The 25,976-nt window shown below is 57.6% G+C and overlaps 1 protein-coding gene across 1 annotated transcript; it reads left to right on the top strand.

The window, feature by feature from the left end:
- Positions 1-4,264: 4,264 nt before the first annotated feature.
- On the top strand, positions 4,265-25,519 carry NCS1 (neuronal calcium sensor 1). The gene is made up of 8 exons (XM_066562665.1): positions 4,265-4,550; positions 17,486-17,510; positions 18,975-19,113; positions 19,578-19,656; positions 19,766-19,854; positions 20,150-20,227; positions 20,604-20,720; positions 21,365-25,519. Exons 1-7 carry the CDS (start codon positions 4,487-4,489, stop codon positions 20,700-20,702), a joined length of 573 nt encoding a protein of 190 aa, XP_066418762.1. The 5' UTR covers positions 4,265-4,486; the 3' UTR covers positions 20,703-20,720; positions 21,365-25,519.
- Positions 25,520-25,976: the final 457 nt, after the last annotated feature.

Genomic DNA, 25,976 nt, shown 5'->3' on the forward strand with positions numbered 1-25,976 from the left:
AGTCTTGGAGTGTTTTGGGTTATAAGTCTTGATTTCTGAAGGCTTTCTTATTTAGTCCTGTGTAGCTCAGCTATCAAAGCAGTTGGTAAATGCCAGCTCTGGGTGCTTGCTGTGACCCGCAGTGATACCAGGGGCGAAGCAAGAGCAGCTCACTCGCATCTTGTCAAGCAGAAAGCAGCTTCAGGAACACCCTGGTTGGTGAGCTGGGAGCTGTGGAGTCCCGTGGAACGCTGCTCACAGCCTTGAGATCATCCGTATGTAAAATGGTTGTAATCCGAGATGCGGGTGATGCCTGGGAAGCCGAGGGTGTCCCCAGCAAGAGCCGATGCATTCCTGTGCTTGTGGTTGTTGCACCAGGATGTTGAACTCACTCTAATGGCATTTTTTTGTTCAAACCCTCTGGAAAAGCAGCTATTTTGGTGGCTCTCTGTGCCAGCGGTGACCATGGCTTGTCTGGGGGAGCAGCCAGCACTGATGCCAATAATTCCTTTGGCTCTTTTTCTGACTGAGTCAGATCACTCAAGCATTAACCTTAAAATAGCAACTATTTTTGTAGTTGATATAATTAATCTCCTCTGTGTGTATGTTCCTTCCCTATTCCAGGCTCTGATGCTTCACCACTCCCCTGCTGACCCACTCCTGCTTTGGCACAAGAAAACTCTGAGCAAAACTTGGCTTTTCCACAAAAAAAGCACGAACTACAGGCTGTGTGTGCTCTGCTCCGTGAGTTCACTGCCAGGCTGGTGTCTCCAGTCACAGATTCCTCGCTCATGTGGTCTGTTGGGTTTGGAGCATCTTCTCGATCTGTTTTTGGGTGGGTGGATGTGGAAGGGGGATGTTCACAAGCTGCCAGGACCGGGGGTGACACTGGCCACAAAGACAGCTGTGATGGATGGGTGGGTGGATGTGTGGGTTTCGTGATGCAGTAGGAAAAAGCGATTTCGAGAAGCCTGAACGGACCCTGCGAGGCGCCTCGTCCAGCCCTGGGAAGGGGAGGAGCGAGGAAGGGGATGGGATGGGCTAACCGGGGTCCATCCCCTGCCTCTCTTCTCCCTTTCCTGGGGCAGCTCCTGCGTCAAAGCACATCCTAGAGTGCAAGCGTGCCATGCTGGATACTACCCCATCCTCAGCTTCCCACCCCACAAACAGCTCCAGCCGTGCCAAGGTGGGGTTCAGTGCGTGCTGTGCTCGGGCTGTGTGACACCAATGATTTTTTTAGCTCTGAGCACATCAGTGAGGAGGATGAAGGGGGAAAGAAAAGACCATCTGTGATGAAGCACAGAGTGAGCACACGAGATCAGGACAGTCTGCACCTCGCTGCATGCATGCAGTGCTATTCCCACGAGGCAGCTGCAATCCTGGCAATTAAATCAGGAAGGATGAGCTGGGGAGAACCCCCGTGATGGCGTCTGAGGATGCTGATTAAATGTGCACAGCCTGGTGAACCCACGTGGAACAAATTGCTGCGTGGCTGAGCCTGACAGACTTGCTGTGTCCTGGGCAAAAAGAACTCTGGGGTTTTATTAAACACTTTCAAGCAGATACCTGAGGAAGGAAAAGCTTTCTGCAGACACACACTGGGCTGTGCAGCCCACACAGCTCCCAGCATTTACAGTCAGAACGTGCAGTACTGGATCCATCCCAGCCTCCAGCAGTGGCGTGGCCGGAGGGGTAAAGCTTCCCTTGGAGCAGGAACCCGCTCTGACCACAGCAGCAACAGCAAACATTGCCCAGGGAATGCTCATTTCCATGGCTGCAGTGAGGATCAGACAGCGGAAGCCCTGCAAGCACACACTGCTTAATCAAAAAGCCAGCCCGGGTCAGGGCTGGCTCTGAGCTTGTCCTGCAGTTGCTGGTGGTGAGAGATGTGAGCAATGCCTGAGGTCTGTCTTGGAAGAGAAAGCCAGGGGGATTTATGAAGCAGAACTACTCTCAAGGACTGGCCTGCAGTGGATTTTCCTCTGAGCAAACAACCCAGCTCCTTCCCGGGCACACTGACCACACTCAGCTGGGCACGATTGTTTTGTGTCCCAGTCGCTGTTCAGATTTCAATCCTCTCGGCCCCAGGAGTTTTTCCAGGCTTGGGCTGTGTTTTTCTGCCTTCAGAAATGTCACTTCATTCTAGAAAATGTCACTAGGGTTGTTATTTAAACAGTAATAGGGTTAAAGCTAATAATTGGGGAGTGAAAGTGACTGGCTTGCATAGTTTCCGATTACTTTTCTCCTCTCGTCTGTATGATTTGAGTTCTCTCCTCAGCGTTTCATGTGATGGAGGCAGGGTAGAGTTTTAAATAGAATTAAATCCTTTCAAAATCAGTTTTGCAGCAGCAGAGCCTGTGCTGTGCAGGGAAGGTTTGGGACCTCGCTGGACCCCCAGCTGGGCACTGACAGGTCATGCTCTGCACACAAAAGGACACCCCTGCTGTGATGTGGTTACAGCCCAGGGAGCACAGATGAAGGGAAATACTGCAAAAACTGGAGCTTTGCTGAGGGGCAGCAAAGAAGGGGCTACACAGGATGGTTTTGCAGCACATTTGGGGACTAGACTGGAATCTGCTGAGGCCTGTTGGAGTCACAGGCAGGCCTTTGTCCCTAAAAGCCATGCAAATGCTGGAAGCAACTGTGGGAGGGATGCTGGAGGGGAGACACAGCTCACAGGGCTCTGGCTGCCACGTGCTGCCAATCCCCTGTGCTCAGTGCCATCCCTCCAGCTCATCCCCAGGCTGTGCTGCTGCTGGGACATGGTGATGGTGTTTTTATCCTCTTCTGCCTTAATGAGCTCATTTGTGCGAGGCTGGGTAATGGAGGACGAGGCATTTTAGAAACATCCACTTGGGGAATGTATCCCTGGAGAAGTGAGTGTCAGGCAACGTTTGGCTGGTTAAAAACAATAAAGGTGCAAAGAGCAGTGCTGCGTCAGCTGTGCTCCTCTGTGTCCTCTGCAAACACCCCGTGTGTGTTGTGTTGGGCTCTCCACAGCCCCACAGACAGGTTTTGCTGTATCCAGGCACAGATTCTCCCCCTCTTTGGCTGCTACCACGGGAGTCCAGGCATGCCCAGGCAGCTCCAGCAGGGCCCTCATTGCAACACAGGCAGGAAGAAAAGTGTATTTATCGTGTGCATCAGCACAGCTAATGACTGCACACAGACACTGAGCTGTTGTGGAGGCACAAAGCCCTGCACGGGTTTGAGGTGGGGAAAAGCTGTGTGCTGCTGTTTTTGAACACTTGTATGGTTTCCTGGCTGCACCACAAACCTGCTGTAGGTTGAATCTGTGGGGCTTTTAAAGTGATTGAACTTCATCCCTCAAAGTGCACACATTGCAGAGAGTGAGTGAAGGCTCAGTGGAGCCCTGGTGTGAGAGAATGGTAGGAGCACAGAAGGGTTTGGGTTGGAAGGGACCTTAAATATCATTTAGTCCAACCCTCTTTCCAGGCAGGGAGACCTTCCACTAAACCAGACTGCTCAGAGCTCCATCCATCCTGGCCTTGAACACTTCTAGGGATGGGGCAGCCACAGCTTCTTTGGGAAACCTGTGTGAGGGCCTCACCACCCCCAGAGAGAAGAATTTCTTCCTGATGCCTAATCTAAACCCTGCCCCCTGTCAGTGTGAAGCCATTCCTGCCTGTCCTGTCCCTTCATGACCTTGTCCAAAGTCCCTCTCCAGCTCTCCTGGAGCCCCTTTAGGCACTGGAAGGGGCTCTAAGGTACTCACAGAGCCTTCTCTTCCCCGGGCTGAACAAACCCAGCCCTCAGCCTGAACATCCTGAGCTGAAAGTGACCCACAGCGATCTGACTCCTCCACGTGGGGAACAAACCCCTCTTCATCTGGGGAGCCCAGGGGCTGGAAAATGCTTCTACAACTGGAGGTGTTGATGTCCCACCAAGGTCACCCCCAGACGCTGAGCTCAGCCTTGCTCCAGGCTCCGTGTTCCCACCGCCAGCTCCCCTTCTCCTCATCCCCTTCTCCCCATCACCCCCCCAAGCAGGACCCCGATTCCCGACATTTCCCTCCGAGCGTTTCCGCCGATCCCCGCTCGGGGCGGCTCGGGGGCGGGGGGGGCGTTTGGAATCCCCCTCCCTCCGGGGTCCTCCCGCCTTTGGCAGCGGCGGGGCCGTGCCGGAGCCCCCTCCCCATCGCCATCCCCATGGCGCTCCCGCAGCGCGGGGCGGGGCGCGCCGCCCCCCCGCCCCTCCGCGCCCCCGCGGCCGCTCCGCGCCCGGCGGCGGAGGGCGGGGAGGGCGCGTGGAGCCGGGGACACGCAGACGGACACGCAGACGGACACGCACACGGACACGCACACGCAGCGCGGCCCCGCAGCGCGGCTCTGCGGCCAAACCCCGCCAACAAAGACCCCTCCGCCCCCCTCGCCGCCGCCCCCCCGGGATGTAGCCGGGCCGGGAGCCCCAGCGAGGCAGCGGCCCCGCCGCTCCGTGCCCCGCAGCGAGGCCGGGAGGCGGCGGGCTCACAGGCGCTGCCGCCACCATGGGCAAATCCAACAGCAAGTTGAAGCCTGAAGTTGTGGAAGAGCTGACCAGGAAAACGTACTGTGAGTGCCCGGGGGGCTGCCGGGGGGATGCCGGGGGTGCGATGGGATCCGCGCTGCCGCCGGGTCGGTGCCGCGGCGAGCGGCGGCTCCTGCGGGGCCGCTCCCGGGGAGGGCGCAGGCTCGGCCGGGCTTTGTTGGAAGAATTCAGGGATTGGCCTGGGAGGAGGAAAAAACCCATAAGGCAGCAGAGACATGGAGAGGGGCAGCGAGCCAGGGGAACGCGCTGTTTTTTTATAAAAACCATCCTCCGTGGCCTATTTCTGAGCCTCCGGGAACGGCGGGGCCAGGGCCGCATCCTGCCCGCCCGCGGCGCCCAGCGGAGCATCGCGCCCTCCCTCGCCGCCCCCCGGCCCTGCCCCGAGCATCCTTCCCCGGGCTGCCCGGGCCCCGGTAGCCAGGGCCCGCCGCGGGGGTTGTGGTGCCCGTGCTGCCTCCCCGGAGCCCGGCAGCAGCTCCCGGAGCAGGGTGCCGAGCCTCTGGGTGCCTTCCAAAGTTTGGGTGCGTTACTTGGAGGGGTTCCCTTTGTTATTGCGCTCTGAAGTGGAGAGAAGAGCCCGACACGGGCGAGTTCGATATTTGTCTGAGTATCTCAGTATCGGTTTAATAACCTGATTTTCTGAACGAGTGGCTTTCCCGTCTGGACCTCCACCGTAATCTAATTAACGTGGCTGGTGCCTCAGCCATCCAGTTTTAGAAAAATCATTTTTTTTCCTGAAGGATGCACAAAGGAAACAAAGGCTTTGGTGGCTCAAGTTTGCCTCCCCGCTTGCAGGTCGCAGATATTCCCCAAACGTGCAGCAGACCTGCGAGCTCTCCCCTCTGTCATTGCTGCAGTCCCACGGCAGCGCTTACCCAAAAAGGCAATAGATTAGGATGCAGCAAGTTCTCCCATATGGAGAAGAGGCAATTCTGGTGCATTGCACAACCCTACACGCGGGGCTGCTCTCTGCCTGGCACCGCCGGCGGGAGGAGGGCAGGTGCCGGGGGCATGTCCGCAGTGCCAAGCCGGGCGTGATGGGAGGAGAGGTTGGGGTACCCTGGCTGGGCTTCCTCAAAGTGCTCGGGGGGAGGGAGCCATGAGAAGGTGGCGGTGCCAGGTGGGCACAGCCCCCGCTGGAGCTGAGCTGGGTTTGGTGTCCTCACTGCAGCTGTCGCCCACGGCGAGTGCAGCCGCGCCGGGCCAGGTGCCGGCAGTGCTGTGCTGCAATCCCCGCTCCCTTTGCGGCCGCTGTGCCGAGCTGGTCGCCGATGGAGAGGGATCTGGGAACTGCCAGCCCCAGCACAGCCCTGTCTGCTGGGGATCTCCTGTGTGCTGGCCTTTCTGCACACCTGGGGTGGCTCCCCTGCCCAGGAAGGTGCTGACACCAGTGGGGCTGACACAGGGCACACAGGCAGTGGTGCCCCATGTATCACGTGCAGCCAAAGCCAGTCAAACACGGCGCTGGTGAAACCAACATCTTTGGGCACAGGGATGGCTCTTTGCTGGATAAGGCCAGCAGGTCATTGCTTTTTTGAATCACTTCATTCGCAACTTTCTGCTCCTCTCTTTTGGGTGCCCTCCCCTTTCTACTGCACCCTTTCCAAGAAAGACTGTGGTCCTCTGATCCCTCCCTCAATGAGTTTCCAGTCTGTCTGGAGCTTTGCCTGCCTGCTCTGGACCTCTCACTGCCTCTTCTTAAAGATTCTTGTACCTGTGCAGGTGAGGCAGCAGCACCCAGCAGCACATGGCCTTTTGCATGGCTGGAGTCTGGTGCAGCATCCCAACGTGCCCCAGCAGTATGTGGCTGGTGTGTGGTGCCTGTCAGGGAGAGCTGTCACTAATTCCAGGGCCTGTTTGTTGAGCTCTGCTCATTCCACCTCTTGTCTCTGGGATTAATTACTTTTGCTGTGAGCCTCTGCCCCTTCTCTGCAGCTGTCAAGGCAAGCGTGCATTCCCTTGTCTGGTGAAGGCTTTGCAGGGCCCTCCCAGCACGGCTGAGAGCCTCTGGTTTATCTTCAGACCATGGGAGATTGGAAAGATACCAATTTCCTTCTGTGTTTTGGGGAAGCCAGGCAGAGGAGAGGCAGGTAGGAGGGCAGGGCTGTGCTGAGTACAGTGGGAGGAACTGGTCCAGGTCCCTGTGCTGTGGCTGGTGGAACAGCTGGAGCAGGGGACACACAGATCCATGGCCTGCTCAAGAATTTCTGGGGGCCTGCTTGGAAAAGGTTTTTTTTTCCACAGCATGTTGGTATTTAGGCTCATTTCTGGCAGACACGAGAGCATCCCTGGCCTGTGCTGCCTGTCCCATGTCCTGCCACATTGCTGAGCAAGTGCTGTCCCTGCCTTGTGTGTGGTGCTGCTCCTGCTGGTGCTACAGCACATCTGGGCAGATGTCTCTAGCAGCCCAAACTGATGGGAGCCTGCATTTGTCTCAGGGAGGTTCCTGTGGCAGTGTGGGCTGTGCCTGTGGTACGTGAGGGCTTCTCCCACGCTGGGATTTCCTTCCATTGCATCATTTTCTGTTTGTATGGATTTCCACACAAAACAAAGCAAATACCAAAAGGCCCCCTCTCAGTTCTGCAGGATCAGAGGGAAATGTCACTCCCTCTCTCTGACCCACATGGTTTTTCTGCTAATTTATCTCATCCATGGGACACAGAGGATATCTGCTTCCCCTTGGTGCTCCTCAGTGCCTGGTGGCTTCTTGTGTCCCTTGTCCCCTCTGAGCTCTCCGTCTCCTATTTGTGGTGTTTCTCCGGCCTTGCCTCAGCTGCAGCAATCCTGGGAAGAGCAGGAGGTGGGAGCAGCCAGGAGAGGAGCAGGGGAAGGCTCAGGTGCCAGGGCAGAGGTGGACAGGGAAGTTGAGCTGAGGATACTGCAGGGCAGCATCAGCGGCCTCTGTGAGCTGTGAGAAATGTTTTCCTGTGTGCATTCAGAGCAGGTTGTCCCAGGCCCTGCTGGGAGCTGGACATGGAAAGGCAGGAGCCTGGAAACCTCATCCCTTGGCTCCCCTCCCCACTCTGCTCCTGACTTCCAGTGCTGGGGGCCAGATTTTAATGGCACTTGGACACCTAAAGGCGCAGAAGGGCTTCTTTGAAGGGCTGGCTGCCCAAGTCCTGTTGGGCTGGACCCATCTCCGTGTGCCTTTCTGTGTCTCTGGGCACCTGAGTGCCCAGGAATACCTGGCAATGCCAAGCTCCACCGTCTGCCAGGCTGCAGGGCTGTTTAACCCTCCTTGGAGACCAGGCTGGTGCCACACAGGAGCGTGCAGGAGAAGTCAATGTTGAGTGATAATAATACCGAATAATAAACTATGTAATTCTTTGTGCTTTCATAGATCCTTTCATTAAAAAGTGCTTGATAATAATTAATTTATTAATCCTTCTGATGCCTCTTTGGGGTAGCTCAGAGATGCAGTTTGCTGGTGTGTCCCAGGAGGTCCTGAGACTTGAAGGAACCACCATCCTCCCTGGATCACATCCTCTTCCATGGGATTTAAACCTGAGCTTAACTTGGGCCAGGTGCTCATGGCTTAAGGCCACAATGGTATTTGGGATTGTGTTTAAGAACCTTGTGGGGCCACAGTCAGAGAGTTCTGCTCAGCTGGAGATTTATGAAGGTCCTGAGGTGTGGCTGCAGCCTAAATGAAGTTGTGGGAGCACAAAACATGTCCTGGGTGGAAAGGACTTGGTGTGGGGAGAGAAACTGGGAGAGAAGCACAGTTCTGAATGTCCCTACTCACAGCAGGCCAGGAACAGTTTTAAAAACGTGCAGGTTTTAACTAACAGGAAGCAGTTTTAAAAACGTGCACTCGTTTCAGAAGAGCACCTTTTAGCTCTTTTTTTCCCAGTCATTTTGGGGAAGATTGGCTTTCAGGGTTCCCTTTACACAGCTGTTGCCCGTGTCCAGACCTAGCTGAGCGTTATTTTTGAGGCTGCAATAGCTGAGCAATCAGGCATGCTCAGAGCTCTGCCGGTGCAGCAGCGTGGCTCTGGGGCCAGGCTGGGGTCAGGATGGTTGGGGATGCTGCTCCTGGTGCTCCTGAGGCCACAGTGGGGCTCGGGTGAAGGTGTGGGAGCCACAGTGAGGGTGCCAAAATGACAGCCAGGCTGCAGAGTGGGTGCGAGGAAGATGCTCTTTTCCCAAGAACCGCATCCCACCCACTGTGATCTATTTTGTGGATTTTCAACTCACTCCAGCATCATCATTTTCTGCTCTTTCACAATAAGCCACAAAATTGGCTCCATTGCTCGACAGTAATGCAGGGAATTAAAGGGCATTAGTTTAAGAGCAAACTATAAACATACTGATTTGTAGTTACAGGGGAATATGGTGGCGGGTGGAATTCTCTGGGAAAGGAAAGGAAATTCTACGATTGCAGCAGTTTTCAGCCAGGAAAATGGATCGGTTCCTTGCTGGCTGAGCCAGGCTGGGGCTTTGCTCCATCGTGCCACCACAGTGCTGAGGAAATGTGCTGGCTGGGGCAGTGGGCAGGAGCAGAGGAGGAACCTTGGTAGCTCCCCCCACTGCTGCTGGTTTATTTTTAGCCTCCAAAGTGTTTGGCCCCAGGCTCTGGGTATCTCTGCCAGGTTGATTTGTGTTGAAATCCCTCCTGTTGCTCATCCAGCAGAAAGCAGGGTGAGCTGGCCAGGTGGCCACAGACCTGTTACCCTCAGTGGCAAAGGCTGGGTGAAATTGTCACTGTGGGTGACTTTTAACAGGGCTTGGAGTGACAGACAGGCAGGAATGGCTTCAAACTGACAGAGAGCAGGGTTAGATGGGATATCAGAAAGAAATTCTTCCCTGTGAGGGTGGCGAGGCCCTGGCACAGGTTGCCCAGAGAAGCTGTGGCTGCTCCATCCCTGGGAGTGTTCAAGGCCGGGTTGGTTTGGGGCACTGGGGCAGAACAAGGGGCAGGAGGTGCCAGAGGGATGCCCAGGGGCTGGAGTTTGTTTGGGGCCTGGTTTTGCTGCAGCCAGAGCTGTGAAGGGGTTTGCTGTGGTGCAGGTTCACTGCAAGGTCGATGTGGACCTGCTGTGCTGCCTCTGGAGGACTCTGGTGCTCTGGAGGCATCTCCAGCTCCTTCTCCAGGGCGACCCCAACCTGCTCCCAGTGAATCCAACCCAGAGCATCCCACCTGCCCATGGACCTGGGGCTCCATAGGGAGATGCAAACAAAACAAGTTTTAGGGTTTCAGAAGCAAGTTTTGAGGAGTGCCTGCAGTCTCTGGGAGGTTCTTGCAGTGCCAGGGTGGGCAGGGGGAGCCATGACTGACACTCTGAGGGTTTCCTCTGCGGCAGAGCGGAGCAGCCGTCCCCGCCAGCCACGCTGGCTGCTGCTGCTGCTCCAGCATCACAAGAATCACATTTCATTTATCCCCTGACATGTTAATGGATCTGCTTAACCACTCTCCTGACCTTTGCTGCTGCCGCTATAATTAAGGTTGTGAAACAAGAAGCTCTGAAGGCATCAAAGGAAGCGGCTGCTCCAGGGAGGAGCCTCTGGGCACACTCACTCTGAGAGCGGGGTGACATTTGGGGGGTCGCTTTGTTCCTCCTTCCCCTCCTTGTTCTCCTGGATCTTCCAGGGAGCTGGATGTAAGGGAAGCCAGGGTTCATGCCCTGGGCAGGGGTGGCCATGGGGGGCTCAGCCCCAGGGCATGGTCTGTGTAATTCCACCACCATTGCTGCCATGGGCTCCCCAGCCTGGTGCTGCCAGCACAGGGCTCCCTCCCCACACCTCCTGCTGGAAGCAGGGCTGCCTGTGCTTCATTCACCTGTTTCTGCAGCATCTTCTGATCGATGGCTGGACCTGGTGGAGCTGCTCTGGGTCTCTGTGTGCCCCCTCAGTGCACAGTGATGCCTGCAAGAGACCAGGAGGGCAGCAGAGGTGGCCCTGCTGCCAGCAAGGCTTTGCCTTGAGCATCCTCCTGACCTTCCCATGGCTCCAGGGAGTGATGGCTGAGCCAGAGACACTTAGTTCCTACTGCCCACACTGGTCTAGAGGAGAGTTTTCTCCCCTGGCCAGGGCAGGAATTGTTCCTTGGGTTGGAGATGGCACCTTGGAGTGCCAGAGCACACTGAGATCCCTGTGGCCAAGGGATGGATTTGAGCAGATGACAGGACACAGCTGCCCCTGGATGGCTGGGCAGGGGGGCTGTTCCATCCCTGCTCCCAGCAGCACTGGGAACCCTCTGCCCCTCCAGGCATTGCTGTGTTGGCTCGTGGGGAAGCTGGGATTCAACCCTGGGATAGACCTGCCCCAGCCACCAGCTCCTGCTGTGGGGGTGCTTCAGCCTGATTCATCATTTCCAAATGAAGGCACTGTCTTTGCCCTTCCTCTCCTGCCTTTGCTTCAAAGAACAACTTCTGCTTTTTCCCTAAACCCAATTTCCAAAGCCTAATGTCGGGCCCTTAAATATTTAATAAAGTCTAAAAAGGATTTCAGCTGCATATTGGCTTTCCTGTTGGTACCGGCCCCAGGGGAGATGAGAGCTGCTCATGGACCTGTTTATCCAGCCTGGGAGCAAGGCAGACCACTAATGGCAATGCTGGTGAGGAGGGTGCCAAACACCCTGGTGCTGCTGTGAGCATTGCTCCGTATCCCAGAGTAACAAATGACACCAATAACTCTGTCAGGCTCGAGCTCAAATGTCTTGGAGGCTGTCGAGGTGCTGGTGATGCCTGTGTCTGATGGGGAGAGAAAAGCTGGGATGGGGATGTCCCACTGTGACAGGCAGGCAGCCCTGGCTGTGTTGGGGGCTGCTCCCAAATCCCTTGGGGATGTTGCAGGGATGAGCTCCCACACAGGGACACCCCAGTGTGTGGGTGATATCCCAGGAGCAGGGATGGGCACGGGGTGAGCTGGGGAAGCAGTGGCTGGGGCAAGCTGGGAGCAGAAGAAAATGACATCAGTCACATTCCAGCAACAGCTGTTTGCATGGGGGTGACCCTGGTGCCACAGTCATGTTTTACTGCCTCTGCCCCAGAGCTGTCCATGGCAGCAGGAGCAAAGCCCAGCCAGGGGTGGTGTGGTGGCCCCAGAGCTGGCAGAGATCACAGGACTAGGACATCCTTAAGGAATTCAACCTGAATTTTAAGGAGACCACATCATCACGACCAAACTACCCAAATTTCCAAAGTGCTGACGTGTGGTGTATCCTAAAAGTTACTGTCATCAAACAGGGACCTGAGTGAGCTCTGAGTGCCCCAGGATGGGCTGATGCACAGTCCCAGGGGAGGACTGAGCCCGTGGCAGCCTGCAAGGGTTCACCCCTTCCCTCCACCACCGTGCAGCTCCCGTGGGCACTGGGCTCTGTGCTGGGGCTTGGTGCTGGAACTGGGGCAGTGCACTGGGAGGAACCTTGTCCCAATGCTCAGCTGTCCCTGAGTGCTTCCCCCTGACTGCCCAAACTGCACAGAGCCACCTGACAGCCCAGGCTGCCAGAGGTGACCCCAGCCAGGCCTGGCATGCAGGGCATCTTGCTCTCTCTGCAGGGAGGTGCCCCAAACCAGACAATTTTGGGGGCTGGATGAAGTCCCCAGTGCTGCACTCACCTGCAACTGCGGCTGCCGTGCTCTTGGCTGAGTGATTTGTAGGGACAAGGCCTGGAACTGGGAATGGCCCCTGGGGCTGGGATGTGTTTGGCCCAGGTAACTCACTCTGCAGAGCCAGGGCTGGCCCTGGGTCCCTGTGTCCAAACCGACGGGACCTCGCTGTGTCCCTGTTTGCAGGTGTGAAATCTGCACCGAGTGCCTGCTGTGCCGAGCTCTGGCCACTCTGAGGGACCAGAGGCGAATTCTGCAGGGGCTGTTCAGACCCTGATGCTGGCTCTGTGATCCCGGGGCTGGAGTGCAGCCGGGTGAGCACACACACGCAGCCGGGCCGGGCGGGAGGGAGCGGGGCGCTCCTAATGGGTCAATATTAACATTGGGATGGTGCTGAGAGTGCAGTTCGTGTCACATTGACGCTCAGAAAATTCTTAAATGTGTGTTTCGGCGGGACGAGGGGCGGAGTGCGTTGGGCATGAACTGCAGGGTGTGCGGGGCTCAGCCCGCAGCCCCCGGGGGTTTTACCCCTGAGGAGCCGCATGAGCACCCCGGGCTCATCAGCATCGGCCCGATTAATTCACGCATGGGCACCCAATTAACACACACATGAGCGCACAATTAATAATTTGCATACGAGCACCCAGCTGGATTTATGCATGGCTGCCCAGCGAATTCCCGCTGGATCGCTCCGTGCATGAGCGCCCCGGCTGTTGATGCATGAGTGCCCAATTAATTGGCGCACGTGGCTGCAATTAGCTCACGCCTGAATGTCCAATTAATTCATGCATGAGCACCTGATGCATTCACACCTGAGTGCCCAATTAGTACGTGCACAAGTGTGTTATCTCCTAATTACACTAATTTACACATGAGTGCCCAATTAGCTCACGCAGGAGTGCCCAGCGAACGGACGTGCGACTGCTGAATTAATCCGTGCATGAGCGCTCCGGGAATTCATGAATGCCCAAAAAAATGGATGCATGAGCCCCCAGCTGGTTCGTGCATGAGCAGCCCTTGCACTCTCGCTGCAGCACCCGGGCAGTTCATGCATGAGCACCCAATTAGTTCACCTAGAAGCACCCACATAATTTATGCACGAGTGCCCAATTAGTCCACGCATGATCTCCCGCTGTGTTTTTGCATGAGTGCCCCTCTGGCTCAGGCATGGGTACCCACTTAGTTCGTGCATAAATGCCCCATTCCTTCACGCCTGAGCACCCATTGTGAGTGTTTAATTTCCCCCGGCCTGGGCACTGTTCTGAGCACCCAGAGCCGGTTTAGGCAGCCCCAAACCCGACGGGAGCCCCATCCTGGGGTGGTGCTCCGGCTCCCCCAGACTGGGATGCCTGGGGACCCTGTGAAGGAGCCACAGCAGATCCCCGGAGGAAATCAATGCCACGGGACTGCCCCTGCCATGACCCAGTGTGCGGTGCTGGCACAGCCCATGAGCTGGCACAGTTGCAGTGCCCTGTGGTGGTGAGGGAAGCACTTTGTGCCTGGAAATATTTAACTGGTTTCTCTGATAAGGCTGCGGTGCCCACGGCCCCGCGGGATCAGGGGGGCAGCTGGGGCAAGGGGGGACGTGTGGGGGCTCAGGGGAGACTCCTCACTGCTGCTGCGTGGAGACGGCGCTTGCTGAGCCTTCGGGAAGCCAAACCTGCGCCAGCACAGGGCCGTGCCCTTGGTTTTGGCACACGGGGCTGAGCCGAGTGTGCGCAGCCCTGCTCAGGGTCCAGCCCTGCGGCCGCGGCCAAACCCCTGCCCTGCACACAGGGGAAGGGATGTCGGCACAAACCAAGCCCCTGGGGGCTGAGACATCACATCACCTCATACATCCCACCGTGACCAGGGGTTCCTGAACCATTTGAATCCAGGTTCCTCCCGCCCCGTCCCCGCCGCGGTCCAGCGAGCTCCCTGCGGCAGGGCGACGGATGGGGATTTGCAGTCCCGGGTCCCTTCTCTCCTCTCCTCTCTGCCTGGAAAACACAACAGGCTTGAGCACTGATTAACCAGAGCTGATTCTTGCTGCAGTGGCAGCTGGGCGGTGGGAGGAGAGGGGGCCCGCGGAGGGCGGGTGGTGACGGAGCTGTCACTCCTCGCCTGTGCCCCTGCGATTGATGGAGAGGTGGGGGGAGAGGTCTGGGGGGGAGAATCAGGTACCGGCAGCTGCGGGCAGGGAGCTGGGGGCTGCTCCGAGGCTCTGCCCCTCTGCGCTGTGTGAGAGACGCCGAAACCTCCCTCCCTGAGGTGGGATAGGAAAGGAACCGCCCGGCGAAGAGAGAGGGCCCTTGGACGGGGTTTGGCCGTGTGGGGCAGCTCCTGAGCTGCTGCTCTGGGTGCCTGTCCCTGTCCCTGTCCCCGCTCCTGCCCTCACAGTCCCGCTCCCTCCCGTTCTTTGCCCGGTGCCGCCGCTGCCGAGCGGGGCTGAGCGCTCGGGCCGGCGCCTGCGGGGCGGCGCTGGGGCTCCCGGCTCGGCGATGCCTCTTCCAGAGCTGCGGTTCATAACAAACGATAACGCTCTGCCTTTATTTAGCGCCTTTCATCCCCGAGGAGCCCGGGGCACGCTGCTACTAACGAGCTGCTACGTGCATTATTTATAGCCCGACCCGGAGGGCCCCGGAGCGCGGCACGGCGGCAGAGCCCGGCCCTGGCTCAGGTGGGACCCGGCCCTGCTCTGGTGGGGGGCTCTGGGGGGCTGCTGTGGGTCACCCCCTTGTTCTGGAGGATCGGGGGTGCGCCTGGCCGAGGTTTATATGGCTGAGAATTGATGTGTGTGGGCTCAGCAGTGATCGGTGCCGCGGGAGGGAAATGCGGCACAGGGAGTGCCTGTGAGCCCGGCTGGGCAATGCAGGGCAGAGGGACAGCCCTGTCCCCGCTCTGTGTCCTCTCTCCCCAGCCTCGGGACAGCCACGCACGCAGCAGCGTCTCCCCAAGGCTTTTGTGGCTGCACATCGGGCATCAGCATTCCTAATCGGTGCCACTCGGAGTGTGACCCCAGCAGGGTCGGAGTGGCCGGGAGGTGGCAGCCGGGAAGTCCTGGATCCATCACGGCAGGTGCAGGGGGGCAGGTACTGCTCAGCCACAGCCCCAGGGCTGGGTGTTCCTGCCCTGGGAACGCTCTTCCCCTGCTCAGACGGGAGGTTTGGTGGCAGTGGAGGGGCGAACCCAGAGCTGGGTGATTTTCCAAGGGCTGGGAGATGAGGCCACGCTCCCGACAAACCCCACGGATTCCCCAGCACACAAAGCTGGAGGAGAGGCAGCGGTGCCAGTGTGCGGGGGGAGGGATGGGGCTCCGTGTGGCTCCATGCCAGGATGCACATTAACAATTCCCTCCTCGGGAGCCCTGTGCTGATTCCCAGCCTGGCACCTGAACGGTTCCCCCCGTCGGAAAAGCCTCTCCTGGGAGCATCACACATCTCCTGCGGCACGAGGGGAGCTGGCTCCGGCCCTCCCTCCCGAGCTGTCATTACCAGCATCTCTCCCGAACTAAAAAAAGCACCAATTTCTTAATTGTTTCCTGCTGGAGTTGAAAGGCAGCTCCCGGGCCCAAAATAGCACGGTGGGGGAAAAGCAGTCGAACAAGAGAAAGCAGAAGGCGATTTGCCTGGAGGGGCTGAGCCGAGCTCTGACTGCAGCCCCGGCTGCTGCTGCCGTGCGTTTTGCCTGCCCTGAGGGCTCACCCTCATCCTCCTCCTTCCACCTGCCCTCCTTGGTGCCCGTGGGTGCTTGGGCCTGCAGAGCTGGTGCCTGGGGCATCCCCTGGGCATCCTCAGGGTGGAGGTCGCGCTGTTGTCTCAATGCAGGTGTGTGCAGGGAGGTCTGTTCCTGCTGGAGATGTCACTCAGCATCTCTCTTTTGAATGGATGCTTCTGTGCAACCTTTTTTGGGTTTTTTTTGGGATGGGGAAATCTCTTGGAACTGCTGTGATTGATGTTTTAGCCCACCCCAGCTTGGCTGCTGGATGCAGCGTGTCCTTCCTGCCTCCCTCCTGCCAAGACACTGCTGTGTGCCCAAACCAAACAGCCTCCAAATCCCTCCTGTGACACTGCCAAAGCCCTCCACATCCTTCATCCCAGATGCTGAGCATCCCTGTGCCTGTGTCTCCTCTCCTGGGGAGCTGCTGTCCAACACTCCGTGGTGCTACAGTGGGTGCTGCTTTGGCTGAACCCCAGGGGAAATGGGGAATTGAAGGCTCTGTCCCTCCAGCAACCCCTGTGCTGGGATGGAGGGACCCTCCAACGCATGGGGACAGCCTTGGGCACCGAAATTCCTGCTGACAGGGGTGCTGGAGCCAAAATCCAGCTGGTGGTGAGGTGGAGGCCGCTGTGTGCCCTCCCAGCCACCCCAGTGCTGCTGCCCCAGCCCTCACCTCTGAGCTCTGCACCTTCTGCCGGGCACGTTACAAATCTTCCTGATGGAAAATTGCTTTCTTTATTTTTCTTGCCATCCAAGGTAATTGGCATCTGTTGGTGTGGCTTCGCTCTCTATTTTTATCAGCCGTTTGCACATTGACATCTCCACTCGCCTCATTATCCCCGTGCCTTTCAGACCCGCGGCTCTTTTATCGCTATTTAGATGCAAAGGAAATGACAAAAGAGGCCGTTCCCCCCTGTGCCCACCTGCTGGCACCTGGCTCCCCGCTGTGGGGAGGCTCAGGCACAGCTCCTGCACAGGGACACGCAGTGACAAGGGCCAGCCCCTGCCCAGCACCCCTCAGAGCCTTCCCTCTGCTGAGGACATTTTTCATCTCAGCAGCTTCACCCATGGCTGGGGACACTTGGGGTTGCCAGTGCTGTCTGTTTGCTAGCTTGTTGTATTTTGGGGGTTTTTCCAGAGCCCTGTGTGCTGGGATGGGTTTGAGGATGTTTCTCCAGGGACATCTGGTACCTGGGGGATGCCAGCCCTGGGGCTGTGCCTGTGCCCACCTTCAGAGTGTCAGGGCCAGGCAAGTCCCTTCCCTGAGCCGCCTCCGGGCAGATGTTCTGCCAGATGTTTTCGGGCATGTTTTGGCTCTGGGAAGATGAGGCAGCAGGGCCAGATCCTCCCCAGGCATGATCAGCTTGTCCCCTTCATGTTCCTTCGTGGTTCTGCACTCCCTGAGCACAACATAAAACATCTTGGGAGTCTCCCTGGTTTTTGGGGTCCCCAGCACCTGCAGCCTTGGCCCCATGGACCACCTGGGCTGGCCCAGGCTGTGCCTCAAAAGCAGTTTCTGCCACATGGGGAAAATTTGGCAGCTCTGGAGCCAGTGAGCCCTGGGACATCCCCCAGGGAATTCATTGTTGGGAGCCCCAGAGCATTCCCCAGGGAATTCACTGATGGGCAGTGCAGAGGAGCAGCTGTCACTGCAAAACCACTAAATTTCTGTCTCTTTTTTTTCTCTTTTCTCCTGTTTTCTCTCGCAGTCACAGAGAAGGAGGTGCAGCAGTGGTGAGTGCCCGCCCTGGTGGTGAGCTGGCTGGGGCTTGGGGCTGTGGGCAGGGGACAGGAGCTGGTGGCACTCAGCCACCCCACTGGCTGGGCAGGGCGGGACATGCAGGAGGTGTGGGCAGGTGCACCTGCATTGGGGTGCAGGTGCTGCCTCACACAGGGGAGAGCAGAAAATAGAGGGGTTTTCCTTGCACACCCTGCACAGGGGCTGGGTTCTAGTGGCTCTTCCCTCCCCATATGAGCAGCCAAAGAGCGTGGGGACATGGGGACTGTCCAGCTGGTGACCTGGTGCAGGAGGCTGGTGCTGTCCCTTTGGCAGCAGAGGCTGTCAGGGGTAGGATCCACAGTTTCTCATCAGCACCACGCTCTCACTCCGTCCCCTCCGCCCCACCGAACACAGCGCCCTAGAAAAGCCACTGCTTCCCTTTCATCTCCCTATCCCACCAGTCAAGGTTTGCTTTCTTTATGTCTCTCTCTCCTCCTTCCCCCCCACCCGGTGAGTCATAGCTGCAGCAGATGAAGAAGATGTCACCGCCACTTCGCTTTCCCACCTCGCCACCCCCTTCCCCTCCTCCTCCAGCCCTTGTCCCGCTGCAGCGGGCGCCTGACAGATCTGGGCGAGGTGTTGCATAATATCCACGTACCCCACGTGCTGCCCATGTGGTCCCACATGCTCCCTTCGTGCTCTCTGCGTGGTGCCCACACCCACAGAGCCACCGAGCCCCTTCCCTCTGGCTCAGCTGCACTTTCCAGCTGCCAGGTCCAGCCTGGAGCTGGCACCGAGGGCTTTTTCGGGTGGTAAAGCATTGATGGGTTTTGGAAGTGACCTGGGCTGTGCCATCTGAGGACACAGGAACCTTGCTGTGTGCTCCAGCTCCTCTGAGCAGCTTTCATTTGTGGTTGTGCAAAAATTATCACAGAATATCCTGAGCTGAAGGGACTCACAAGCATCAGCATAAATCCAACTCCCGGTCCTGCACATCCCAAGAATCCCATGTGCCTGCAAGAGTTGTCCAAACACTTCTTGACCTCTGGCAGGCTTCCCTGGGGAGCCCGTTCCAGTGGCCAAGCACCCTCACAGAACTCAGTGGTCACTGTGCCATTGTTTTTTGCCAGGGCACGGCTGCAGTGCGGCATCAGTGCCAGTCCTGGCTGGGCATTGGGTCCCTGTCACCTCCCATGTCCCAGTGTTCAACACGAGCCAGGTTGTGGCCCTTGTGGGCTGGCAGCAGCTTGGGGCAGTGCAGTGGGCATCACTTGGTGTCACTGGTGCCACTCACTGCTTGTTCCCTCTGCCACCCTCACTGTGGTGCCCACAGGGCTGGGATGTTGTGGGTGCGTGATGGGAGTGACACAGGGATCACCTGGGGACCTTCCCAGCTCCTGCCCATTGCAGCACTGGGGAGAGCCTCCCAAATCAGTGGGGAGGCCCTCCTGGGCCCATGCTGTGCCCTCCATCCTCAGGTACAAGGGCTTTATCAAGGACTGTCCCAGCGGGCAGCTCGATGCCGCCGGCTTCCAGAAGATCTACAAGCAGTTCTTCCCCTTCGGAGACCCAACCAAATTTGCCACCTTTGTTTTCAATGTCTTCGATGAGAACAAAGTAAGTCTGGGATCCAGAGGCTGGGTCCAGTAGGGTCAGGGCTGAGCTTGTGGTGATGGTGGGATGGGTTTGGGATGTGTCTGCCTGGCACTGGAAGAGCAGAACATTCCAGTGTTTTCCACCATGCTGGGGCGTGAAATTGCAGCGGCACAGCTGGAGCAAGCCCCTGTGCTTATTTTAGCTGGGGAGAATCATGTGGGGAAGGGCAATGGAGTGGCAAAGCAGGAAAGGAGAAGTGGTGTTCTGACAAAAGCCCATTCCTGTGGTGCCCCCTGCATTCCAGAGCTGCTCCTGCTGGGATGTTCTGAGCACTGGATCGCAGTGCTGGGGATAAACGTGCATCACTCCTCCCTCCCTGCTGCCTTTTCGGATGTGCCCCCCAGAGGGGATGCATGGGCAGGGAGGGCTTTGCTGGGCAGGAGTGGCTGCAGCAGCCTGACCCCTCCCTTCCTTTCCTCGCCCAGGATGGGAGGATCGAGTTCTCAGAGTTCATCCAGGCGCTGTCAGTCACCTCCCGGGGCACGCTGGACGAGAAGCTGAGGTGTAAGTCCTCCCCGGGGGCTGCTGGTGGGCTCAGCCCCACCAGGGTGCTGGGATGTGTGTCCAGGGTGGGGCCACAGTCCCAGCCCCTCGGGGCTGCTCTGTCTCACAGGGGCATTCAAGCTGTATGACCTGGACAATGATGGATACATCACGAGGAACGAGATGCTGGACATTGTGGATGCCATTTATCAGATGGTGGTAAGAGGGGCAGGGGGGGCACGGGGCAAGCAGTGCCTGCTGGGCTGGAGCTCAGCTCTGTGGGAATGCTGAAACACCCCCAGTTCCTTCTTTGGCCTTTTTTGGTGGGGGGTTGTGGCCATCGTGGCCGTCATGGCCAGGGCAGTGTCTGGATCTGGCTGCTGAGGGTGGTTCTGGTGCCAGTGTTGTCCCCTTGCACCCTGTCCTGATGTGTGTGGGGACAATCCTCGCCTGGGGACACCCTCCAGGCAGGGCACAGGTGGGTGTGTGACCTGGTCCTGTCCTGCTGCTGCAGGGGAACACAGTGGAGCTTCCTGAGGAGGAGAACACGCCAGAGAAGAGGGTGGATCGGATTTTTGCCATGATGGACAAGGTGAGGATGCTTGAAGGTTTTTTCCCTGTGCCCAAGGGATTTAGGAGGTGCTGTGGGTCCCTTTGCTGCATCTTGGCTCCTGCAGGTGCCTCCTTGTCCCACCAACACAAGATCTCAGCTGCTGCCAAGGTCACTGTGGAATACCCACATCCCTCTGGGATCCCTGCATCCATTTCAGAGTCACTGTGGGATACCCACATCCCTCTGGGATCCCTGCATCCATTTCAGGGTCTCCAGGGTGGCACTGTCCCCTCCATGGGTGACTCAGTGGGGAAACTGAGGCTGAGGCAGCGGAGTGGGGAGGGTGTGTGGGCTGGTGTGGACAGGCTGGGTGCTCAGCTGGGTGGAGCAGTGCAGTAACAGGAGTGTTTTGCAGAATGCAGACGGGAAGCTGACGCTGCAGGAGTTTCAGGAGGGCTCCAAGGCCGACCCCTCCATCGTGCAGGCGCTCTCCCTCTACGATGGGCTCGTATAGTCCCGGGGCCGAGCGGCGGTGAGTGCAGCACTGGGGGCTCCAAATCCCCCATCCCACCTGCCCCAGCACAGGCAGCTGATTCTCCTCTGCTGAGGCACCAAAACGTGGAAATCCCCCCCAAATCCAGCAAGGGGGAATGTTGCTCCCATTCTGGTGAGTTTCTCTCTGTATCACAGAGCCCCCTCAGACCTCATCCCATGGAGATGGAAATGTTTGCCTGCAGCGCAGCTCGTGCCCTCACCAGCAGATGTGGCTGCACAGGAGGCAGGGAGGCAGCTGGCGTGCTGGGGGCATGGGGACACTCCAGAGACAGATTATATTAAATGGTTTATTTATCTTATATCTTATTATATTATGCCCTGGAGCTGGTTTGGCACAGCAGTGCCAGGGACACTGGTTCACAGCATCATACAGGTGCTGGGCTGAGCATCCCGTGGTCCTTGCTGTGCCCTGTGGAGCGGTGCGGAGTCCCTTGGAGTGTTTTTGCTCATCACAGTCCAGGAGTGCCTTGGGGGTGGGATGTTTTTAACCCCACTGGAGTTTCGAGATTTTCAATACCTATTCTGCTCCTGGCTTTGCCCTTCCAGCTGCGCTGAGACGGCCATAGGGAATTTCTGGCCATGCTTCTCACCCCGTTTCCCTTCTCCCCCCCTCTCCTGCAGATGCCTGGGGGAAGATGCTCTCCGTGCCATCCGACCACCGCCGTGCGAAGCTTGCCTGTCCCTCCCGGCCTCCCTTTCTGTCCTGCGAGCGAGGAGTGCCCTCAAAGCGCGAGCTCAGCCCCCTCTCTGCACTCTGAACCAGCCGCTGCCATTCGCCAAACTCTGCTTTTCCCAAACGCTCCCCGCGCCAGACCCGGGTCTGAGCGGCAGCGCAGAGCTCGGGGCCGGGAGCGCTGGAGCATCGCCGCGGGCAGAGCCCCCTCCCGGCCTCCGAGCCCCTCTGCTCCCTTTTCCCCACATTTCCGGACGGGACCGCGGATGCGCCGGCGGGGAGGAGCCCGAAGGTACCGGGGACGGCCGGGGAGGCACCGACAGCGATGGGGAACAGAGTCCTGGCGTCACCCACGACGCCGCTGACAGCCCGGCTCGGCTCACTAGGGATATATATTATATTATTATTTTATTTTTTCTGGTGAGACAGTATTGTGCTTTTTTGGTTTGGTTTGGTTTTGTTGGTTTTTTGGGTTTTTTTTCCCCCCCTTCGGTGGAAAAAAGTGAGGCTTTTTTTTATATGCCTATCTCGACGATCGATATCCTTATTTATTTGTTGTAAATGTTGCTGCTGTGTTTTGTCTCTCGTGTGTGTGTCCACCCACCCAGGTGAGGATTTGTAAGGTTTACATGCTCGTACACTATTGCGGGGACCCGGGAGCCTGCAATAACAATGAAGCCAAAAATCTGCCTTCTCCCCTCTCCTCCCACCCCTCATATCCCAAGCTCCGTGGGCTGGCTGCTGTTTGGAGGGGATGCTGTAGCTTCTTTTCCTCTCCCTGTTCCCGTGTTCCCTGCATTTTCCTGTTCACCCTTTGGGGGCTCAGTGAGGGCTCACTCAGCCCAGCCTCTGAGCAGACCAAGCTCCATCCCTCAGCTGGGCAGGGTGAGGAAACTGCTGGGCACCAGAACATCCCTATTTCCTTCATTCCCTTCATTTTCTCACTGCATGAAAAAGTATTAATGGAGCCCAGAGTTGGGTTTTGCTTTCAGGCAGATTCCTTTGCTGTGTTCTGCTTTGCAAACGGTGGGAAGCTCTTTGGTGTGCTGGAGGGGCAGCCTTGCTCTGCCTTGCTCTGTGCCCCCCTCCCAGCTGGGACAGGGTGACAGGGAGTGCCAGGCTGGGCTGAGCACAGCTCAGGGTGTCTCCTTACCCCACCACTCCCAGAGGACGTGGGAGGTTTTGCTGTGACCCCAAACGGAGCTGCTTGCACCCGGCTTGGAGGAGGCAAAGGGCTGGGAATTTACACCTGGGGACACTGAGCTGCAGTCTCAGGCCTGCAGGGCCTCTCCAAACTCCATCAGCACCCAGCACCTCTCTGGGATGTGCCCCCAGCTCGGCCCCACCAGCACCCACACCGTGGGGCACAGTTGGCATCTCTGCTGGAGAAAAGGAGAGATGTGAAAAGGAGAGATGTGAAAAGGAGAGATGTGAAAAGGAGAGATGTGCTTTCCCTCAGGAGCAGAGTGCAAGAAGCTTTTGGGACCCCTAAAGCCACGCTGGGGCCTCACCCTTCCATCTCTGGCCCAGCTGATGGCAGCAGCATCTTCCCACCCAGCTGTGTCCCAGCTCCTGTGGCTAAGCCCAGACACAGGACTGTCCCCTGGCAGGGGGAGGTGACATCTGCCTGTGGAGGACAGTGTGACAGCTGTCTCACCATGCAGGAGACAGGGAGGTGCCTCAGCATTCTCTGAATCCTCCTGGCATGGCAGGGACAGATGCCCCAGCCAAGGGATGCTGGTTCTTCACCATGCAGCCCCACTCCCCAGTTTTGGGATTTTGTGCTTGTGGTACTTCTTGATGCCCATAAAAAACCACCTCTCCCCGTCCCCAAGGAGACTGACCTCACATCCACGTGCAATATTTCTGCCTCTTCTGCAGTTCCTGCCCTGAGGATGCCCATGTTTCACTGTGGGGGTGCTTCTGGAGGGTGTCCCCTACTCACTCCCATGGAAACCTCCTTCTCCTTGTTGCTCTGTGGCCAAAATGGAACTCTCTGGGGTAGGTTTTTGCAGTGCCTGCAACTTGTTGAATGCTCATCTGCCAGACTGGTCCCCTCCTGGTGCCAATCAATGTTCCCAATGAATGTGACACTGCTGTAATCACCTCTGCTGATGAATGATGGCCCCTGCCACGTTTGACATAATTCCCAGGTAAAGGCAAACCTCATTCACTCTGACACTGTTCCCCTGGAAAGCTTTTCGTTTTTGGAGGACCTGTCATGGGTTGAGCTCCATCAGTGCCCACAGATGTGTCCCCAGGGGCTCAGCCCTGCCAGGGCTCTTGGCACACTGAGCGTCCCTGAGCAAAATGTTTTGCCCCAGTGTTCCCCCTTGGCTGTGGATTTGGGACCCTGGCTTGGAAGCTTCCAGTCCCACTTTTGGGGAGCACTGAGGGCCTCTGATTCCTCCTGACCACCCCCAGGATCTGCAGCCTCTTGGTATCACTGAGAATAAGGCTTGGAGCATCTTGTGCTTGGAAATGTCGGCCTTAACCTCCTCGTGCCTCAGTTTCCCCATCAGTGGAGTGGCTGGGGTGAGCCCTCCCCCTCTGAAAGCAGTTTGGGGTCTGTGCCCTGGCAAGCACCAGTGCTGGGTACGGCTCAAGACTGTGGGCACAGGGCTTGGCAGGACCCACCGGGCACCAGGCACTGCAGAGCACCAGGAACAGTGCATGGAACACTGGGTTTGTCAGTGAGTCTTTAATTCCAGCCTTGTTTTACACCTGCTCACGATGGAACAGGCAGCAAGCCCTGGTTTGTCTCTGTTTGTACTTGGGTTCCTGGTGCCTGTCCAAAATAGAGCCCTGGCCATGGGAAGGGGGCTCACAGCACAGCCAGGCAGAGGTGAGGCTCCAGCCCTGGTGACTGTGGCATGTGCCCCCTCTCATTTGTCCCTGTCAGTGTTGCCCCATTAAATGCCATGTCTGTACTTTCCTTTCTTTTCACTTTTCTGTCTGTGTGCTGACTGTTGCTGCTTTGTGTCCGTCTTTCCTTGAGCTCTGGGGCTGGGCTGAGCTGAGCTGTTTCCCCCAGAAGCAAGAACGTGGGAGGGGACTCTGGGGACAAATTCCCCCCTGCCCTCTCCTCACAGCACAAACCAGGACCCAAGAGAGAGAGAAGGGAAGGGTTTTTCCTCTGGAGCAGGCTGTTAATTAATGCAATTTATAACGAGACCAGGCTGGTCCCAGGAGCGCTCTCCACTGGGTTGGTGGAGGGGGGTGTTTGCTTATGGGGGACCCCAGACCCTGTTTGTGCCAGGTGCCACCTGCATCTCACCCTCCCTCACAGGATGCCTGTTGGTCCTTCCCATGCCATCAGGACACCACATTCCTGTTGGATGGAAGGCTGAGGCTGTGGCAATCCCAGCCCAGGCCACTGCTCCTCAGTGGGCAGGGATGCAGCTGCCCAGAGGGTGGAATTGTCTTGGAGTCTTGGGATGTGGATTTGAGCCCCACTTGGAGCAGGGCTGGCTTTGAAGCAGGGCCAGGCATGGTGTGGGGGCAGCTGAAATCACTGGCAGAGCTGCCCCCTTGCCATGTATTTAGGGTTGGGGGGTCATTTGGGATGGGTGAGTGACCTGCAGCCAGCTCACTGTCCCCACCCAAGGAGGACATTGGGGGCATTTAGTGAGAGCATCTTTCACCTGTCCTCCCCAAGGGCATTGGAGAGGAGGGTCTGGCTGGGACAGCAGCGAGGGCTGAGGGCAAAGCAGGGAGCTGATGGCCCCATCAGTGCACAGTTTGGGGTGCAGCAGTTTTGGGGTCTCAGTTCCACATTTCAGCCCTGCCTATTTCAGCAGCGCTGCAGCAAAATCATCCTTCCCTTCTCTCTCTCTGCTCCTGTGGCCAGCAGCCCTGGGCTGGGTGCCCACAGGGGTGAGCCCTGCCCAGGGGGTGGCTGAGCCCTGGGCTGGGAAGCAGCAGCTCCAGCAAAGAGCCTTGTTTGTGGAGATGAAGCCTGTGTGTGTCTCGGCTTGCATGCCCCGCTGCCTTGTCTTGAGATGAATTCAAGAGCAAACCAAGCAAATGAAACAGTTTAATAACAGAACAAAACAAAACCCAGGAACTTTGTGACAGTGGAAATAAAAGCTTAATGACAGTAACGAAGTGGCAGTGGTCTGTGATGTGCTGTGGGATATGGGGGGATCATGGGGGTCCCCAAAGCTGCCCTGGCGCCTGGTGGGGCTGGGAGCTGAGCTGGGGGTGCCACTGTCCTGTCCCCAAGCACAGGTGATGGCACCAGGACAGGTGCAAATAGGGATGCCCTGGGCTCTGTGGGCAGGCACTGTGCCCACACCCGTGATGAGCTGCCAGGAATCAGCTCCAGGCACCCCATACACTGCTCCTCCCACCTCCTTTTACCCAGACACGGCTTTCCCTGCTGGGTCCCATCCTGACACAGTGCCTGCACCCCTTTTTCCTTTTGCAATGAAAACACAGCCATGGGCCCTGTCCCTGTCCCCTCCGAGCCCCCTCATTGATGCAGAGGGCTGGGAGCCATTGGGTCACTTTGGCACACAGTGGCTGCAGAGGAATCTTGATACAAATATTCCACAATTG

The sequence above is a fragment of the Molothrus aeneus genome, chromosome 19, assembly GCF_037042795.1.
Source record: "Molothrus aeneus isolate 106 chromosome 19, BPBGC_Maene_1.0, whole genome shotgun sequence".
Taxonomy (NCBI): domain Eukaryota; kingdom Metazoa; phylum Chordata; class Aves; order Passeriformes; family Icteridae; genus Molothrus; species Molothrus aeneus.

Coding starts and splice junctions, on each gene's coding strand:
- NCS1 (XM_066562665.1), top strand. CDS start 4,487: ATGGGCAAATCCAACAGCAAGTTGAAGCCTGAAGTTGTGGAAGAGCTG. Junction 4,551..17,485: donor GCTGACCAGGAAAACGTACT/GTGAGTGCCCGG, acceptor TTTCTCTCGCAG/TCACAGAGAAGGAGGTGCAG. Junction 20,228..20,603: donor TTTTTGCCATGATGGACAAG/GTGAGGATGCTT, acceptor AGTGTTTTGCAG/AATGCAGACGGGAAGCTGAC.